Raw genomic sequence first — 20196 nt, 5'->3', positions numbered from 1 at the left:
TTCTCGTTTCCAGTCTCAGGGTGGTTAAGCGCGTCCGACCAGTATGCGGAGAAAAGATCCTGGCATCTATTCTAATCGGCGACTCAGATTTTCTCTTTGAGTCATGCTCGTGTCAAGTTGAAAATTTTACTCTTTTATATTTCCAAAATTTATCTAAAGGAAGCAAACTGTGAATCGTGTGTTTTTCGACCATCCCTTTCACTTGAAATTTCTTTGGGGGTACATGCTGAGTTTTTAAAAGTTTATATGTAGATATGTTTGATCGCAGCGAGGAGATGTGAAACTTGTAGCACACACACGTTTTGAGACAAAAAGCAGATTACTCCTTTGTGATATTATTTGGGTGCTTTCATGCGATAGTTTTGCAAGAGTTTAGATAGGAACCTGCATATCAAGGTATGATTCGTTTTCTTCCTGTTAGTCCACGGTCTCCTTTAGTTTGTCTTGCCCGGCCCACGCAGCCCTAAGATTTTGACCCACGACCGTTTCATCTCCAATTTTAGACGTGCTCTTTCTGTCGCTGGTGTTCCAGACGCCGCTTTTTTTGGAGGTCATTTCTCCCCTCGCGGTGGCGTTTCGTGGGCTTTTAATCACAACGAACCCGGTGAACTGAAACAGTTATACCATGCGGTGTGCGTCACCTTTAATAAAGGGTGATGGGTAAGAATGTGGAATCACTTATTTACCCGTGGTCATGATCGAGTAAATATCTCCCGAAGGTATAAAGGTTTTCAGTCGCACTGGAAGGGCCGTTCAAACTTTTCCTCCTTTAAAAATAAAAGTAATAATAATAATAATAATAATAATAATAATAATAATAGCTTTATTGGTACATCCAATCAAAATGGGTTTTCACATACTAATTACAATAAAATCTAATATAAACAATTTAAATCTAAAATAAACATTTAAAAGTGATAAAACATCACCATATTATTTAAAAACTTAAAATACGCATAATAACACCTATTAAGCTTTTCTAAAAGCTATCACTAAAGCAGCAATTTGGCAAATTTTAACGGTCTAGTAGCAGCCGCTTTCGTTAGTTATTCCCGATTCAGAGACAATCGATGGTGAGATTTTTTATGTTCGTTCTTACACCAGTATTATGTGCCATTACGTCTGTTTATAGACGCTTTTTTAAAATTTATACCGCGAGCAGTTTCTTTCTTCTCCTAAGTTCTGTAGCGCGCGATGGGTTTAGCGAGCTCCGAGGCCGCAGCTGCATAATTTTTACAGTCACTTTGCGCGCGTGACCTGCGGGTAAAAGTCCAACTGCTCGCAGTCTATTATTATTATTATTATTATTATTATTATTATTATTATTATTATTATTATTATTATTATTATTATTATTATTTTTTATGCATTTATACCCAGGTAGACCCAAAAAATTCTCAAGTACAAAGGATAGGCTAGGCTAGCGAGGGAAATAAAATTGGCAATTCCCAGCAACAGTAAGTAGCTTTAGCGGCCTTAAGAAAAGTAGTAACATCAACGATCAAAACAGCATGGCAGCAGGCGCGAGGTGAAATGGCTTTGAAATGGGTACAAACGCGAACAAACGCTTCAGCTTGAAAAGTAACCCTAACCAGCATTAAGCTAATTTGTTCCTCTCACTTTAACACGAATTACCACAGGGGAAACTACTGATCAAACAACGCAGTCTGATTGGCCGAAATTTGTGACGCACACCACCTGCAGTTATACGTAGACCGGATAAATGACGCGTACAAGCTTTATTTGGAATTTAGTGTTGAATCTCAGTTAGGCTTTGCGCGTCAGCTTCGTCCCGCAGTTGTGTTTAGCGTTTAGTTGTTCTTTTGGGGCACATTTCGTTTTTTTTAAGCATCCTGTTTGGTAGCAGAGAAGTTTATTAAACATCGGACGGTGTTGTTTTCTCGTACATAGTGTGGTTCTTTATAAACTTCAGTTCCTCTGTGCCAAAAACGAATCGTATCTTCTGTTTGTTGGGGCTGAGTTAGGGATTTTCTTGTGAAAGGGGAATAAAGTCCTCGGTGTTCTTAAATGACGGCATTTTTGCAAAGTGGACTAAAGATATTAATCATTTTAGTGTGGTGGGGAAAACAGCAAATTTGCTTCAGACATAAAAATCAAAGGTCTTAGAAGAACTGATGGATAGGTGATCGAACTAGACCCGTCTTAATAAGCTGCTCCATTTCCGTTCAAGTGGGGCATTTTCCCCTAGATAAATGGAATTGCTCGCCAATAAATCAACTTGAAACACGGTAGTTTACACCAGCGATTTAATATAAATTTTTTCAAGTTGATAGGAAGAAATAGCACCTGTGCACATCATAAATCGTTACAAATTTTAGTTTTCTTGCCCACTTTCTCTACTTATTTGCATATTCTTTCGGAGTACTTGTTCATTTATTACCATGATCGCTTTTTGATACTCTTAGAACTAAACATCTGTCATATTGTGTGTTGTACGTCAGCTAAGATTTAGACACAAAACCCTTTCTTTCGGAATTTTGTTGGGTAGCAATGATGTTTTTCAAGCTTTCGAAATTGAGTGATTGGGATAAAGCGCCTTGAATAGCACATTATCTCGCCTAAAGTTTCATCTGCTGTCTTAGCGGGTCAAAATAAGCCTTACCGGAAAGATTTAGTAGTCTGAGTATCTGTTTTTCTTTACCTTCCCAGAGGAGTCTTGCTTTCTAACATTAATCCTATAATGTAATTGGAAAGCGTGCAGATTAATTAATCAATCAATCAATCAATCTTTATCATTTGTTCACCAATTTTTTAGCTAATTACACCGCGCAGCAAGTAGCGAAAGTTAATCGAGGCGGGCAGTGAAAGGAAAACAGAAATATACAATATATTGAAGAGACGTAAATACACGATAAGAAACAAAGCAGTACAATATAAGATCGAAAGTAATTTCTGAAATAGTTTTGCAATAAATAGTGACTTTCTCAAACTATATACATTTTAAGCCAGTTAACACTTTTGGCATGTTGCATCGCTATGTACTATTACTCACACAAAAAAATAAATAAATTAAAAAAAAAATAAGAAAAATTTTAAAAAAAGAACAAAAAAAGAAAATCGCCAGACCATTCCAATAGGCATGGTATTTCGTTTGCGACACTGATTTACTGAGAAGGGCAAAGGTGTTCACTGTTCACACTTCGGAAGACGCGAGTTCGCTGGAGTATGGCCGATCAATTTTTTCCTTTAGACTGGAAAACGAAGATATGCGATGGAAAATACACGTATACGAGGTAGGGTAATGAAAAAAAAGGACTTCAAAGGAATCCTTGACAGTTTAAACAGGGGAAATTCGAGAGTTCACGGCGAAAAAAAAAAAACGCTTCGACGACAGATTGTGGTATTTTTAAGGCCATGACAGTCTGCCATGGCAAGTCGACCGCGACTGAATATCGCTGGCACCGCCGACTTCGTCTACAATTTTTAAGCGCTTCTGAGAATCCACGTCAAAAATAATTACAGGTTTGACTGTCAATGATTACTGAAAAACTATTTTGGTTGACCGATTCTTCGTATTTCCAACAGTTTTCGGGAAATTTTCGAAAAACGTGCTCCGCACAGGTCAACAAGTTTGCTTCAAATTTGACTCGCAATTTATTGAAATCGCGTCTGCTTTATAGAGGTAAATGAATGCTTATGTGAATAAATTTCTCATTTACAGAAGCTATTAGTCTGTCTTTCTGTATATTTTGATTGATAAAACTTGGTAACTACGCAATTTTTACGCAAACCCAAACACATGTCTTCGTAAGCGGATCAACTTCAGTTTGCCCATGTCCAGGATCAAATTTTAGCGTAATTTGTTTGTTTTTATCGGAAAATTTAACTATTAATTCTGGACGAAAGGAGTGTTGTTGTTTTTTTACCCGGTATTAAAGTTGTGTATTAATTTTTACTTCACATTGGGTTGTTTTTGCCAATTTGCCAATTTGCTAATTTGGTTTATTCCTGGAAACACCCGTCCGTCAATGGGGTAAACATTGGATTTCTCCTCAACAGAGCGGTTACATGTAAACTTGTTCGTGCTTTCGACAGCTGCGCCTACGAGTGAAGAAAATAAGGTCAGACGAAAGCGAAATCCCAAATGCACCGAAAATGTGATGACGACAGTCAATATTGAAATTTTGCGGTTCAGGGGCGAGATATAGAACTTACGAAATCGTAGACACGCTCCCCTGAAGCATTGATCAGAATTCTAGTCCGATTAACGTCTAGAAAATCTATAGGACAATCTAAGGTGAAAGATTTAAGAAACCGTGAAACTTCTAGACTACCTATTGAGAGTCTACCGTTCTCTTCAGTCGACGCTTACAAACACTCATTTTATGTAAGATCAATCCCAGCATGAAATGCATTACCGCCTGACATCGTCAAGTCTGGCTCTTACTCGGAATTTATTAGTTCTTTATATGTTCTGCATGTATAATTTAACCTATTGTGCGTCCGCTGGCCGCTCCATTGCCGGATTAGCTTTGCTAATGGCAATTATGGTAATTAAAGATAAAGATTAAAGAGAGCTTTTGCCTGAAAAAGTGGAGCAGGCTTGGAAATGAGAGGGATGGGGCGATTTTGCTCAAAATTGGAACACATAATTACTGTGAGGCCCTGTGCCATATACCATAGTTTCAGCTTCATTGACCTTATTTGGGCTGAGTTCTAGATAACAGCTTTGTGGTTGTCCCGTGAGGCGGATTTTCAGTTTAATTTTGACCACTTTTCATTTCTTTGCTTACAATACAATACAATGCTCAAATCAAGAGTCATTTTTTGTTAGCTCAACTCTTGAACTTTCTTTAACAAAACTTATGGCCCACAAGAGTATTTTTTATGCACACGTCGGTAGTCTAAAGTTGTGGGACTTATCGGCATATAACGCCAAACCGGAAATAGCCCAACTTTAAGCCCAATTAGCTTTGAAGCCCACTTTTGAAGCAACAAAATTCCAACATGAACGTAAAGTGTGTCCCTAACTATATGACAATCAAGATGAAAATACTAACTGTTAAGCCTTTTTCACTTTACAGCTATGCTTAGAAGATACTGATAAAACCTATTCCGGTGACATTCCTCTTTGCTTACCACTAAATGGATGCTCAACACAAATGTGCCAGTAAATACAAAATGACCCAGCAATATCTAAGTTTATTGCAGTTTAATTAGTCTTTAAGATCACCAAATAATATCTGCATTCAAACTTTAAGAAGCAAGGTCTGTTTTTAAGGTATTTTTAAATGAAACGTAACCTTACGGCAGGAAACCATAAATTCGACTATTCTGGAGGCTTAAAAACTCCCTTTCAGTTGTGATAGGTGTCACACTCTAATAAGCATCCTTTGTCCTTAATGAAAATTAATTTGAAACAAATCTGAAGTTTGGGTTGTATTTTAAAAGCAATACTTACTTGCTGTTGCTCCAAACGGCCATCTGTTCCGCATTATGCGGGACACTGGAGCCAAGTTTTTCCTCCTCTAGTTCTTGTCTGAGAATGAACCGCTAACTTTGTTATTGTTTTTGGAATATAGAGAAAAATCGTTTCCTAACTTTCCATTAAACCCCGTAAGTCCCTCTTCACCTAGCTTTCTTTTATAACTTACTGCTAAAAGCATGCATGATGAAATAAATAAGCTTCTTTAATTTTGTTTCTCATAGATGACCCTCGCATAATAACATTTACCTCAAAATGGAAGACCAGGTCGATCAGTCGTGTTTTATTCCAGGAATAGACTTGTCGTTCCAGAAGAGCTATTTCTACTACACCAACCTTATCTCCCCGTTTACGATGCTGTTGAGTGTTTGGTGTTGTTCGTCCAATGCAGCTGTCATCGTGGCGTTACTCAGAACGGGTTTTAAGTCTATTCGCCCAGGGCTGTTGATGCTGTGCAGCTTGACACTCACAGACCTTTTTTGGGGAGCGATTGTTGGAACTATAAACTCCAGTTTTAGAATAAAATATTTACTGAACAGCCAAGTTTGTGAGGTTTACTCGGAATTGGAGGAGACGCCAATTATTACACTTCTTGCAATGAGTTGTTCTGGTACCTTACTGAATCTTGCCATTATCAGTATCGATCGTTACTTTGCTGTCACAAAATTTGTCCAATACAAGTTTGTGGTGACCCGGCCTCGCGCCCTGGTCACGTGCTGTGTGGTGTGGTTGACGTCCATTACATTCGGTCTCCTTCAATCTCGCTTCAGATTTCTGATAGTATGCTGTTTAATACTTGCAGCCTTTATCGTCATCTCTGTTCAGATAAAGACCCTTCTTCACCTTCATCACCATAACAACAATGTTGCTGACATGATGCAAGATGGTAGTCAAGCCAACCCTCTCAACACCGTTAATGCCGCCTTCGAGCGCAAACTGGCCAAAACAACAGCATATGTGGTGGGCGCGCTTGCATTGGTTATGATTCCAGGGGCTTGTTCTGTAATATTGACTGTAATTACACGAAAGCCTTATATGAAGTTAGCGACTTCTGTTTTATTTCCTCTAATGATCCTGTGTTCGAGTGTTAACCCAATATTGTATTATCGGGAAAATCAAATAGTGAAACAAGGAATCTGTAAACTTCTCAAGTGTCAATAAGCCGCTACTGTTTTTCTGTTCTTTCGCGCCACTAGCATCCCTTGTTTTCTTAGTCATTTTAAGAGACTGTACGTATGAGAAACGACAGCTCGATTTTCGGCCCCAAACAGTTTTCCACTTAATTTTCTATGGAAGATAAGCAGTCCATATAATGAACAAATATCCCAATAATTTGGCTGTTACTGTTTTTTTTTTCTTTTTTTGCTGTTTTTTAGGCAACGGATCCAGTAAAATCGGTAAAATCTTCTTGTTTATAGTCAAATTCATTAGATTGTCTCGTGCAATGTGATGACATCCGACTAATGTAACAAACACGGGAAAATGGTGAAAAAGGTATACACTGAGCAAAAATATACAAAACAATATACACAAAAATGTACAAAAATATATACTGTTATTATATGGCTACAATAGTACGCGCGTTCTGATTGGCTGCTAAGCGGGCAAGATTTTCTCAGTGTAATGACCGGGCATTATGAGAATTTTTCTCGGCTCGACGGCTCTCTTGAGTTGTGAGTAAAAGCTACGAGCGCGTGGGCGAAAACAACAAAAAATATGGACAAAGTACAACTGTATTTTCAATAACTGAAAAAAAAATAGCATACAGATACTTCTTTAGTATGAGCGACGAAGAGAGCCATAGCGAGAGCGAGTTTTATTATCCAAAGGACGAAGAACAGGCCAAAAGTGAGCAAAACAACATGAGGAAAGTTATCACACGCGAAGACGAAAATTTCTGTAACAGTCAAGAGGAATTACAAAAGTTTGTTCAAGAACAGAAAAGTGGAAACACTGTGAAAAAAACGTCAAGTGATATGAAGTGTTTTTACCGTTTTCTTGACGAGATAAACAAGACAAATGTTCAGATTTTGGACTTACCACCGGAAGAACTTGACCACCTCCTGGGAAAGTTCTTTAATGGCGAGGAATACGAGCCAAGTACTTTGACGGGACTGCAGAGAAGTATCCAGAGGTTTCTGTCTGATTCCGGGTCCAAGATGAACATTATGAAGGACGAAGAGTTTGCGTTTTCACGAAAAGTGCTGGAAGCCAAGCGTAAAAACCTCTTTGTGCAAGGCAAAAGCAACCGTCCCAACGCGACTCGCTCGCTGACTGAAGAAGAAGAAGAAAAGCTTTTTCAGAGTGGCGCATTCGGTGCAGAAAATCCCGTAGCCCTTCAGAGAACCATGTGGTGGATTCTCTCCCTGCATTTCGGGTTTAGAGCCCGTGACGAGAGCCGTGAATTGTGCTGGGGAGACGTTTCCTTGCAGACGGATCCAATTCAAGATGGCCGCGAAATGCTTGTTTGACTGAATGAGCGGGGCACCAAGACACGTAAAGGCGAGGAAAATGGCCATAGGCGTCCTTTCTCACCAAAAGCATACGCCACAAGCACAGAGAGGTGTCCTGTCCATTTTTACAGGCTGTTTAGAAGCCACCGACCTGAAGAAATGAACAAGCCAGACGCTCCATTCTTCCTTGCTGTACGACACGGCGACCGCCGAGTAAATCCTCAAGTGTGGTACATGAAGGCGCCCCTTGGCAAAAAATGAAATAGGTAACTGAATTCTTGAAAACAGCCGCAGATGAAGCCAGTTTCCAGAGACAGGGATCAAAAGTAGCAAACCACAGTGTCAGGAAGACCAGCATTGGCCAATTGCTAGATGCAAATACTCCAGAGACTTTTGTGGTTCAACTAAGCGGTCACAAAAATCTTCAAAGCCTCCAGTCATACAAGTCTGCAAATGAGCACCATCAGCGACAGATGTCGTATATCTTGAGTGGTTCAAGCCAGTCCCAAAATGCCCAGCAGATAACTGCTCCTCCAGCCAGTAGTAGTGTCCATTTCATGTCAAGTTCCCAGCAATCACACAGCCAGCTGAGTCTCCAACACCGTGACGACGAATTCGCTCGCTGTAAAAAATGCGAGCGTTCCAGCAGCTTCAAATGGTGTTTTTCCTGGAGCGAATATCAGCAGTATCTCTGGATGTCACTTTCAGATCTTCAATGGCCCAGTGAAATTGATCCAACAACGGAAAAAGCGACGTTATGTTATTGAGAACGACGACGAAGATTAATATCAGCATCGCAAGTGTCACTGAAATCACTGCAAGTTCTTCCCGCGTGTTCAAAATTCAATCACAAACTAGGCCCATTTTTGCCGTCGCTTTTTAAAATTTTTATGGGTCAAACATTTGTAAACACAGGTCAGTGTGTTGTTTTGAAATTTAAGTGGTTAAATTTGCACTAGATCTTGACGTAATAAAGACAAAAATTGTCTCATTGTCAAAGAAACTGTGTCTTGTGGTTTCGATCGCATCGCCAGGTTCGTTTCGGTTCGGTGAACACGACCTCAAATGACCTCTTGCCCGCGCAAGCGGATGTGGATAATTACTTCCGGTGTTTTCATTGTATTCTTTTTAAGAATACCGCTAAAAAGGCCATATAATAAATAACTTATTAACCTCGTCCGTTCGATCATTACAGGGAAATCTGAGACCTCGGCCTTGATGTATTGACCTCGCTATCGCTCGGTCAATACATCAAGGCCTCAGTCTGAGATTTTCCTGTAATGACCTCACTCTCGGTTAATAAGTGGTATGTAATAATCATAGGTCAATAGATTATTGGAGTGAGTTCGACATAGCACAAATCTAGCTAGCCTTTTCCTGTTGGTTTAAATTTGACTTAATTCGTTTTAATATTTTTAAAACTTTTTAAGCAGCTTTTCTCTGTCACAAAAATCATCATCTTCAGAGAATATTTGAAGTTTCCTTTCCAAATTAATAACCACAGTTCTACTACTTACCCTTCCTGAATAAAAGCATAGTTAAGCGGGCAAACAAAAATGTTAATTTTGAGGGAATCTGGAACACGAGGGAATATTTTACTCTTATACCGCAATAAATAAGTAAGAAACCCCGACCTGTGTTTTACTGACAATCCATTTTTTTATTCGGTTACATTCATCATCTCGGAAAATATCCATTAAATAATTATTTAGCAACTTCAGTTTGCAAAGAGCTTCAATATTTTACAGCACACTTCGGAATTATGTCACGTGTGCGATTAAATTGAACCGCTCGTTTATGAACACTTTTCTTGTCTTATACCTGTCCACGAAAAACGACGAAAAGCGGAATTATTCGCCCTAAACTTAGGTGATTTAATCATGTGTATGCTAAGAAATGCTCCATTTTATCCGTGCACGTATTGTCCTTACTTTGGCCCCCTACGAGAAAAAATATTTTATTCAAGATGTTTCGTTCCTTCAGGAGCCTGTGTTTATCAGAGTATGAGCGCGACTTACGATTTGCGCAATAGAACGAGATCTCCGTCCGCGCGCAAACCAGTAAGCCTATCTGGTCCTTTCCTTTTCTTTAAATAAGAAAAGTCTGTTAAAGATAAGGTTTTTACTTTGAGAGCTCAAAGGTGATAAGTTTTTTTTGTGAGTCTTCGAGTTTACTAGATCATTTTATGATTTACTGAAAACGTTTCAAAATTCAGTAATTCACTAACTCACAAAAAAGTTATCATCAGTAAACTCTCTGCAAAGTAAATACCTTACCTTTAACGGACCTTTCTTAGTTTGAACCTTTTACCGCGGTTAAAGTTGATCCTTGAGAGGGGCTTCAGGTGAGGCCTTTCAAGTTTATGTCCACTGAATTCAGCATAAATCGCAGCTTTAATCTGTAGTATACGGTCTGCGATTTTAAATGGATGGTGTATCACATTAATTTATATTTATTCATTCCGGATGAGGTGACATGTGATGGCTGAATCTTTGAGATCTTTTGCTATTTTAAATTTAAAATTTTAACCTCTTATCCAACAATTCATCTACCATTTGGCCTTGGATATAGTTTTTCAGACCTTTACTGGCACGGTACCATTTCAAGACGTTTTCACGAATCACAATGAAATCGTTACGTACGCTTTGTCCAGTTAGTTTTAACCTCTCTTTGCCTTAGTAAATCGTAACTGATTAAAAGTAATGATTTTGAATCTTTTTTTTCGTCAGTTAATGCGTCTTTTTCGGAAAGATTTCCAGATAAATGTTCTACATTCTATTCAAAAGCCAAGCTTTACAAAGGAATTCGAACGCATGTTTATTTGGGTGTCAGTAAAACGCGGGGCCGGGGTCGGTGTCATTTTTTTTTCTTTCTTTTTTTTTTTTCAACATCACAGGTCATTTGTGGGTCAAATAAGGATTAAAGCCAATATAAAAAAGTTAAGTCTCTAAAGCTTACTAGCTTAGGATAGGTCATCGGTGACAACACTCGATGCAGTTCCGTATTCTGGCGGACATTGGTTCCGTGAATTGACTACGTTTTATTCCTCGAAGAAACGAAATGAGGCAAAAAATACAAGGTACGAGACAATATATTTCCTTGAACTAACAAATTCGTGAACTAGAATGTGCATGAACTTACTATGAACACTCCCGCCGCCTTCCATGATCGTGCTCGTTTGTTACAGTCAATCCATGTCACGCGTGACTATATATCGGAGAATGAAATAAACATGCGTTCGAATTCGTTTGTAAAGCTCGGCATTTGAATAGAATGTAGAACATTTCTCTGGAAATCTTTCCGAAAAAGACGCATTAACTGACAAAAAAAGATTCGAAATACTTGAGAGACAATTGTTATTCTTGAAATACTTGTGCTGTAATATAAAGAAAAATTCACAGTTTTATACCGTCAATAAACTAGGGAAATTTCTACGAGAACTCTGAAATCTCATTGCCAACATCAAAACTGACATGTAAATAGGCCTTATCACGGTTTTCGACGCCATTTTGACGGGTAGGCAAACAGGCTTGAAATAACAGTGTTTGTATGGAAATCCGATGTTAAATAATTTTCATAAAACATCATGAATTGTCTTTTTCGGAAAGATTTCCAGAGAAATGTTCTATATTCCATCCAAATGCCGAGCTTTACAAAGGAATTCAAAGCATGTTTATTTCTTTCTCGGAAATAATAGTCACGCGTGACATGGATTGACTGTAACAAACGAGCACGATCATGGAAGGCGGCGGGGGTGTTCATGAGTTCATGCACATTCTAGAATTTGTTAGTTCAAGGAAATATATTGTCTCGTGCCTTCATCGAGTGCCTGCATCGAGTGTTGTCACCGATGCTAGTAAGCTTTAGAGACTTAACTTTTTTATATTGGCGTTAATCCTTATTTGACCCACAAATGACCTGTGATGTTGAAGAAAAAAAAAGCAAAAAAAAAAAAAAACAAACAAAATGACCCCGACCCCGACCCCGACCCCGACCCCGACCCTGCGTTTTACTGACACCCTGTTTATTTCATTCTCGGAAATAATAGTCACGCGTGACATAGCCTCCCACGCAGTCGTTTTTAGGGGACTCGAATTACCTCCTCCCCACAAACGCCTGCTTACCCAAGCGCCACATTCCTTTCCCATTGTTTTGCTCCCCAAGCACCCTACCCAATCACAACCGAGGTATTGTCTTACGTTGTCCAATCAAATAGCTTGTTATAAAGCACGCTTCTGTTTCCCGCGAATTTCTATTACAGTCTTCAGAGATGCGGGCGCTGTGGAGTTGGAATTTTTTTTCCACTTCTCGAACGGCTAAACATGGCTGAAACGCCAAAAAAAATCATCGACTGCCATAATAAGTGCTTTCTGTGCAACGTTTTCACACCTTCATCTGCTGAGAGAGTAAAAATATTTGGGAAAAGTGCAGTCGATCGTCGGTGAAAATATCACGTCTTACGGAAGTTCTGGAGCGGATTTGTTTGTATGCACGAAGTGTTACAAGCGGCTCATTCGGTTTAAGAAAGTAAACCAGAATGCATTAGAGATTAAGGAGGAGATCTGTACTATTTACCAGTCCATGAATCGGAGAATTAAGAGACAAAGGGCTGATCAAGTTGTGGAAAAGAATTCCGTGGAAAACATCACACATATCCACGAACAAACAACAACAGCAAAGCGAATTCCAGCCGCAAAATCTTTAAATTTTAGCCACATATCGGGAAATATTTCCTTTTCCTGCACGCCAACAAGCTCCAATGTTGTTGGAAACGTCGCTACCACTTGCACTTCTTATGGTCGCCCAGCTGTATGTTTTGGAAATCCCTTCGTATGGACATCACCGCGGTACTTGGGTGACGAACTCGTGAAACAAGCTTTCAGCGCTCCGCTCATGTCGTCTACTCCAGTGGCAACGAAAAAGTTATCAACCCAAGACCATCCTACCGAGACCACTACCGTGAAGTTGTCTGTGAACTACCCCAGTAAAACGGTGAACAGAACTTTGCCGCAGGAGTACGAAGCACTTGGGAAAGCTCTAATTCATGGCCCACCGTCCCGCATTGCAACCGCCATACTTAAGTGTGCCCCGGTTTCTCATCTTCTGATTGAGAAAGTTTTGCGGATTCTTAAAACAGAAGTGGGTGATCTGTGCTCCAGAAAGAACCCGTCGTTGCTTAGAAAATGTGCCAAAGATGACTTGGTCAACTTTGACTTTGAGAAGGTATGCAATGAATGGAAACAAAGGGCACCCACATTTTACTCCTTCCTGTTAACAGCGTGCACAGGACAGCACCAGCACCAGATAACCTGGCTTCCAAGCATGGCCATTGCTGGGTCTATTCTCCTGAAACAGAGACACCCCCAAATGAATGCAACAGCAAGCATCATGAGTTTATTACTCAAAACAAAGTCCACAGAGGTTAGCATTATTTATCCTTTATGCTTCTTTATGCAGACCTGAGGGTCTATCGGAAAGATTTTAGTTGACCCACAACACCTTGCAGAGTGCAGACAGTTGTAATCATCCTCATAACCAATCACTTTACTTTTGTCTATTTATACATTTAAATATTATTATTATTATTATTATTATTATTATTATTATTATTATTATTATAACCACTGACCAATTTACAAGAATCATGAATTTTGATTGAGGCAAATTATTGGTAGATTAATAACCATCATCATATCATCATGTCCATCATCATCGTTATTACATACACTGATAAACCCTTATCTCTATATTTGTGTTATTGTAAATAAAAATATTGTATTATAAATAAATAAATAAATAAATAAATAAATAAATAAATAACATAGAAACAAAAACAAACAAACTGACCAGTAAATTCATTAGCATTTGCCAAACTGTCATTTCTTTGTCTCTAATTATTAATACATGTACTCCCCCAAAACAATTGCATGGAAAATTATCTCATTAGCAGTTTAAGCCATCAATAATATTGATGTTGTTTGTCTTGATTTAATAGGCTACACTGAACAGGTTTAGCAAATTGAAGATCACCTGCAGCAACCGCAGAGCCCTGAAAGTGATGGACGTCCTTGGAGAAAACCATGACCTGGCATTGGAAGAAGCCAAGACCAGGATTAGAAATGAAATGGAGGCATTGTCTGAAGCTCAGGAACAGCATACAAGAAGCGGTACTTGTACCAAAGATCCCAGTGCCTTCCTCTCAACCTGTGAAGCTTGCCAGAACATTAAAGCATCCAAGTGCAAGTCACATCCTGGTTTCATAATTGCATTTGATAACATTGACATTCACTTGGAACGGAGGGAAATGACAATGTCAGCACAAAACAGGGACATCCACTGGGTGAATCATGAAATGGTCCAAAATAGGGTCTCTGGAAACACTCTTGATTCCCAGCACCCTAAGGCACACCTTGCAGATGTGCCAAATATTACATTTCTCCCTAATGTATATGACCAACACAGACAGAGGCTGAACTATGTAATTCTGGTGTCAAGGACACTTGTGAGCCATTTTGACTGTTTTGCACCCTTTAAAGATGTTTGCATTTATCACATTCCTCATAAGTACAGCAAGGAACAATCCAAGAAATCTGTTAAGGTATTAAGAAAAATAATTTTATGGATTTTATCACAATTAGCATTCAACAGCTTAGTTGTTTCCACAGTTAAGGTTAGTATCACTTTTGGATTATTGCTAATATTAATGCCTATGTTGAGGAATGTGAGGCAAACCAAACACAGATTCCTTCAGATTGTTTCTTTAATCAGTTTATAAACATGAACTAACACTGCATAATTCATTTGACGTTAAATATTTCAATTACATGAGCTTAATTCAGAACATCCCTCCAAGACTGGAGGTGTGTCCAATATTATCCATATTTCCAGGCTAGTGACCATATTATAAATCAGCATTAAGTCATGCAACTCTTGCCTTGCAAACACCTCGCCATTGCAGCCATCTGGATAATATGGACAGACAAATAGAAATAACATACATGTACATTGGACTTAAGTAAAATTCCTGCTATTGCAGACTCTCACTTTTAAGGACACTTATTCACAGTCTCAAGGGCATTGGCAATAAAGGAGTCAACTGAGCATGTAATGCTATAATGGTGGTGTGTGTATATCACAGCTTAATTAATTTGATTTTATTTTTAATTTGATCATTAAAGGTTCCTTTGGGAGTGATATTCAAAGATGAGAATGTCAACGAAGATATGTTGGCCATCTTACAGAAATTCCACTCATACCTCCCACAAATGGCTAATGGTGAGATTGATGGACAGCTCTTCACTGGTGATCAGTTGACCGTGGAGAGGGCAGTCAATGTAATTGCTTCTGTTGCTAATGGATTGACCCCCGAGGCACGTCTTGAAGGCATCAACCTTCAGATTGGAGACTGGCACGCTGCTGTGAAGCTTCTTTCGGTAATAGCCACAGACAACACTTGACTTTAATATAACTGAGTACCACTTAAGACAAAGGAAGTGACAAAAATTTAAATCTGAACAAGGCAGCACTTGCAGTTCATATCTATTAAAAGTCCAGTTAAAAATTAGTAATTGCATAAAAAAGAAGCTTAAATTAAGTTGATAAATGTTTTCTTAATCACAGAAGCTTCCCTGTGCAAAAATTTTAAAACCCTACAGTGTAGCTAATTTTAGCTTTTCAGGTTATCACCTTTGGGTGAGAAAAATACAAATCCCTCCACTGAAAATAACTATGTGAATTTTACAGGTCTTATTTCGTATTGATCCAGCTGCACAGTAAACAGCTCAAATAAAAAAGTTAATATAATTATTTTCATGATATTTTTCATTAGTTGATCTTCAAGAGGTTCTTCTCAGCAAAGAGTGATGGTGACCTCTGTACACTGTATGCCGACAGGACCACGATTAACCGCAGAAATGTGACCTCTGATCCTTCCAAGGCATATCGTGCAGACAGAGATTTCTTTCTTGTTGTCATTCAGTCAAGGGTTTTAGCTGCAGCGATGGAGATTCTGGGGATACAGTCAAAGTCCAGCCCACCAACGAAATGTCCCATCCCACAAGGTCTTGGCAATATGACCAACCTTTCCAAGCTTCGGTACCTACACCAAGTGGCAGGAATGATTGTTGATGCCTTGGTATTTGACCAGTCTTCCACCAACCACCTTGTAAACAAGATTCTCACTTCACAGGAGAAAGAAGATGCAATCAACAGCCAACAATTGACAGAGGATGGAAGATTTCCTTGCAGATTCCCTGGCTGTGGGGAGGAGGTAATTCGAGTCCCCTAAAAACGACTGCGTGGGAGGCTACGCGTGACATGGATTGATTGTAAGAAACGAGCACGGCCATGGAAGGCGGCAGGGGTGTTCATAGTAAGTTCATGCACATTCTAGTTCACGAATTTGTTAGTTCAAGAAAATATATTGTCTCGTGCCTTGTATTTTTTGCCTCATTTTGTTTCTTCCAGGAATAAAACGTAGTCAATTCTCGGAACCAATGTCCGCCAGAATACGGAACTGCATCGAGTGACCTATCCTAAGCTAGTAAGCTTTAGTGACTTAACTTTTTATATTGGCTTTAATCCTTATTTGACCCACAAATGACCTGTGATGTTGAAAAAAAAATTGAAAAAAGAAAAAGAAAAAAAAAAAGAGACCCCGACCCCAACCCCGGCTCCGGCCCCGGCCCCGACCCCGCGTTTTACTGACACCCATTTTTTCCCGCAGAGAACCCGACAGCGAGGATTGCCGCGAACGAAATTAATTTGTATCCGATGAAGTTCATGTTTTCGTATGAGCGCTCGACTATAAAGAGAAAATTCACTTTTGTTGCAAATATACTTTTTTTTGTTAAAAAAGATACGTATTAGATGAGTCCCTTTGGAACTTCCTAGAAAAGTAACAACCTTATCTGTGTTGTTTGGGCATTATCCCCTGCGAACCAAAATAAATACCTGAAAATTCAGAATTATTGCCATTTTGGCAGGTGTTGTTTCTATGTAAATACTGTGGTAGCCGTTTCCGTGGGCAATGTAGATAAACTGATAAGTGTAACATGAAATAAAATTCTTGAGTTGCTTTGAGTCTCATTATGAAAGGGAGGATAAGTGCAAAGTTTTTTATATGAAAATTAAGTTTGTTTGCACACGACTGGAAATTAATTTTCATAATAAAAACTATGCACGAAGCCTCGCTTTGTAATAATTCAAAGCAACTTGGAAATGCAACTTGTTTGTTTTGCCCGGCCAACGCAGCCCTAAGATTTTGACTCAGAACCGTTTCATCTCCGATTTTCGACGTGCTCTTTCTCCTGCTGGTGTTCCGGAGGCCGCTTCTTCTCGAGGTCATTCCTCCCGTCGCGGTGGCGCTTCGTGGGCTTTTGATCATGGGGAACCTGGAGAACTCACAAAGTTGTACCATGCAGTGTGCGTCACCATCCACAAAGGTTGCTGGGTAAAAATGTTCAATCGCTCATTTGCCTCTGGTCACGATTGAGTAAACATCATCCGAAGGTATAACGATTTACAGTCGCAGTGGAAAGGGGTATGACTATCAAACTTTTCTTCCTTTTCTAAAAGCTATAACTAAAGACAGCAATTTGGCAAATTTTAACGGTCTTGTAGCAGCCAGAGATGCTTCTTGTTGGATACACACGCATCAACTTCGTCTCGCTGTTGTCTTTAGCGTTCAGTTTGTTCTTTTAGGGTACGGTTCGTTTTTGTTTTTTTTCTTTTGAGCGTCCTCTTTGGTAGCAGAGAAGTTAATAATAATAATAATAATAATAATAATAATAATAATAATAATAATAATAATAATAATAATAATAATAATAATAATAATAATATAAATAATTTTTAAGGAGCAAGCGCCCATCACGTAAAAACGTGGTTTTCAGGGAGGTCCTCCATTAAAGTAAAAATATTAAAATCTAGAAGAAAAAAAAAGCACTAGCCTAAAAACTATTTACAAATGATTATCTAAGAACAATAAGGCGTTTATCTAGAAATATTTATCCATTAAAAGCCTTGTAATGTTTTTCTTAAAAATTGTACATGGCATTGGTTTCCTTAAAATTGCTGAGAGAGACATCCAGTCATTAGTAAATTGATAGTACGATACTCTCTTTCCGCATTCCGTTTTAGGTTTCGGTAATCTTGTTAAGTAGCCATTTCTAGTTTTGTAACCATGTGAACCTTTTAATGTCGATTTTAAACTCTCAAAATGTTGCGGAATGTCTCCTTTGATTCCTTTTTCTACGGCGATACATCGATGAGACAAGCGTCTCCCAGCCAGAGGGAGCCAATTCAGAGATTTCAAATTTTTCTGAAAAAGACATCTTGCCTAATTTAATTTTCCTTGCAAATTTGTTTTGGAAACTTTGCAATTTCTCCATTTCTTATTTTACACCGGGCTGGTCTCCCCACACTGTGTCAGCGTAGTCAAGATGTGGCAGAACTAGACCATTGTAGAAGGCCATGCGAGTTCTGTTGTCCAACATATGAAATATGCGATTAAACAAAGAAACGCAATCACCTAGTTTCTTTAGCAAATTGCTGATCTGTGGTTTCCAGCTCCAGGTAAATCAAAACTGCGTTTGCCGTTTTATTTGCAATAACCATGATTTTACAGATAAATGATTATCTTATAATAGATTTTGTAGTTTGCCTCAAATCTTTTTTATTGCCCGCTCTATTCGGAGAAAACAACTAACTCGCACATTTTCTTTAAACCTGTCCATCCCATGGTACAAACGTAGCTTTTATCTTATCTCGTGAAATTTACTCATTGTGAGTTTTTATTCGTATGTGAATAGATTTTACATTTTATTGTTCTAGTTACTTGTATATAGCCACATTGTTTATTTGCTTTAATTTTATTTCCGTGTGTAATACCTGAAAACTAGCTAGTGAGCTATCATACTAAAGCTAGGGGATATACACAATAATCTTGCCTTGACTTGATTTGATCACACATTCATATCCGCTTGGCGTCTCAGGGGTGTTCAATTTTTTCCACCCAAAGCAAAACACTGAATGTTTAATGCTGTTTATCCGGCTAATTCTCAGTTTTTGACAGTTGATTTCCATATGAACAAACAACTCGATTAAGATCTGGAAAATCCTCACGAGTCAAATCGTAATGTTTTGCATTATACAAGGTGTGAAATATTTTTTCAGCTCATTCATCATTGATCTCACGATCTTTGTTTCTTGTCCAAAGAATTTGATACAAAACATGGAAGAGGAAACTGTGAGGAATCTTGCCATCAGGGTGCAGCCGAGGGGAATTGGAAGTTTAAAGCCAGCTGGTGGCAGATGATGAAAGTTACGAAGGCCCCCTAATCAACAGGCATGAATCACCACTGCGGCCTCTAACTGTCAGAGAAACACCAACACAGCCAATTCACCCACCGTCACCAGTCCAACAACCACCAGCCACATCAGACAGAACATTACCACCCCCTGACGGACCAGCCACACCAGAAAGACCAAGGCAGCAACAACTGGCCTTACCACCTTTCCCCGAGTGGTGTAATTGTGCTTGTTGTAGACAAATGCTAAGAGCTGTGGAAAACTTGTGCTGCAAAAAGAAAGACTGTGTAACTCTTACCCAGAGTTTCTACAAGCTCTGTTTGGACCAGATATTCTACAACTTTGTATTTTGAACAGAGCAGATATTAGGAATGATCCTTTTGGCAACAGCACACGAGAATTAATTCAGAAAGGCTGCATATAGGCAGTTTATATTAGATAAATATGGGTATCTGGGGAGAGGCAATCGCAAAGTGGTACCATCTTGTAACGTCGGGAAAGGTCGTGGCAGGTATCCTTCTCCAACTGGAGTTTATATGGGAAGAAATATTACAAGTCATTTGAATTATGGAACTTGATGCGTCAGTCACAACTTCCTTCAAATTAATAATGTTCTTCAAATTCATTATTGCGCGCTTTAGGGCCTCTTTTTCCATGCATGGAGACTTGCCTCCAACCTCCCGTTTGTCAAGGCACTCCAAATGAATGATAAAATCTTGCATGGCATTTGTCACCATGACAAAGTATGTGACATACTTTGCAGAGAGACCTGGAGAATCACTCTGTCCATCTCCACTTACGATGACTTCCAAATTGACGATCGGAAATGATATTTGAACGAAGCCACTGCCACCACCCGCTAATTGCAGGGACACAGTAAAACTTCTGAGCACGAAAGAAGAAGGCCTTTGAAGGACAGGACAAGCGTAAGAAATTGCTCATTAGTTCCACCTTGGTGAAGTTGTTTTGCAGATAAAAGGATTGCCG

At 39.0% G+C, this 20196-nt stretch overlaps 1 protein-coding gene across 1 annotated transcript; it reads left to right on the top strand.

Moving 5' to 3' along the window:
* The first annotated feature begins 13872 nt into the window (after nucleotides 1-13872).
* On the top strand, nucleotides 13873-19633 carry LOC146487950 (uncharacterized). Its single transcript, XM_085124556.1, has 4 exons — nucleotides 13873-14497; nucleotides 15078-15332; nucleotides 15728-16168; nucleotides 19448-19633. The coding sequence occupies exons 1-4, from the start codon at nucleotides 13958-13960 to the stop codon at nucleotides 19631-19633; spliced, it is 1422 nt and encodes a 473-aa protein (XP_084980682.1). The 5' UTR covers nucleotides 13873-13957.
* Nucleotides 19634-20196: the final 563 nt, after the last annotated feature.

The sequence above is a fragment of the Pavona decussata genome, unplaced genomic scaffold, assembly GCF_977016875.1.
Source record: "Pavona decussata unplaced genomic scaffold, jaPavDecu1.1 SCAFFOLD_12, whole genome shotgun sequence".
Taxonomy (NCBI): domain Eukaryota; kingdom Metazoa; phylum Cnidaria; class Anthozoa; order Scleractinia; family Agariciidae; genus Pavona; species Pavona decussata.
This window is presented reverse-complemented; position numbering and strand designations above follow the sequence as displayed.

What these genes read in the sequence shown, in the direction of transcription:
- LOC146487950 (XM_085124556.1), top strand. Translation starts at nt 13,958, where the DNA reads ATGGACGTCCTTGGAGAAAACCATGACCTGGCATTGGAAGAAGCCAAG. An exon ending in AATCCAAGAAATCTGTTAAG is followed by an intron (nt 14,498 to 15,077) that starts GTATTAAGAAAA and finishes TGATCATTAAAG; the next exon opens with GTTCCTTTGGGAGTGATATT. An exon ending in CTGCTGTGAAGCTTCTTTCG is followed by an intron (nt 15,333 to 15,727) that starts GTAATAGCCACA and finishes ATTTTTCATTAG; the next exon opens with TTGATCTTCAAGAGGTTCTT.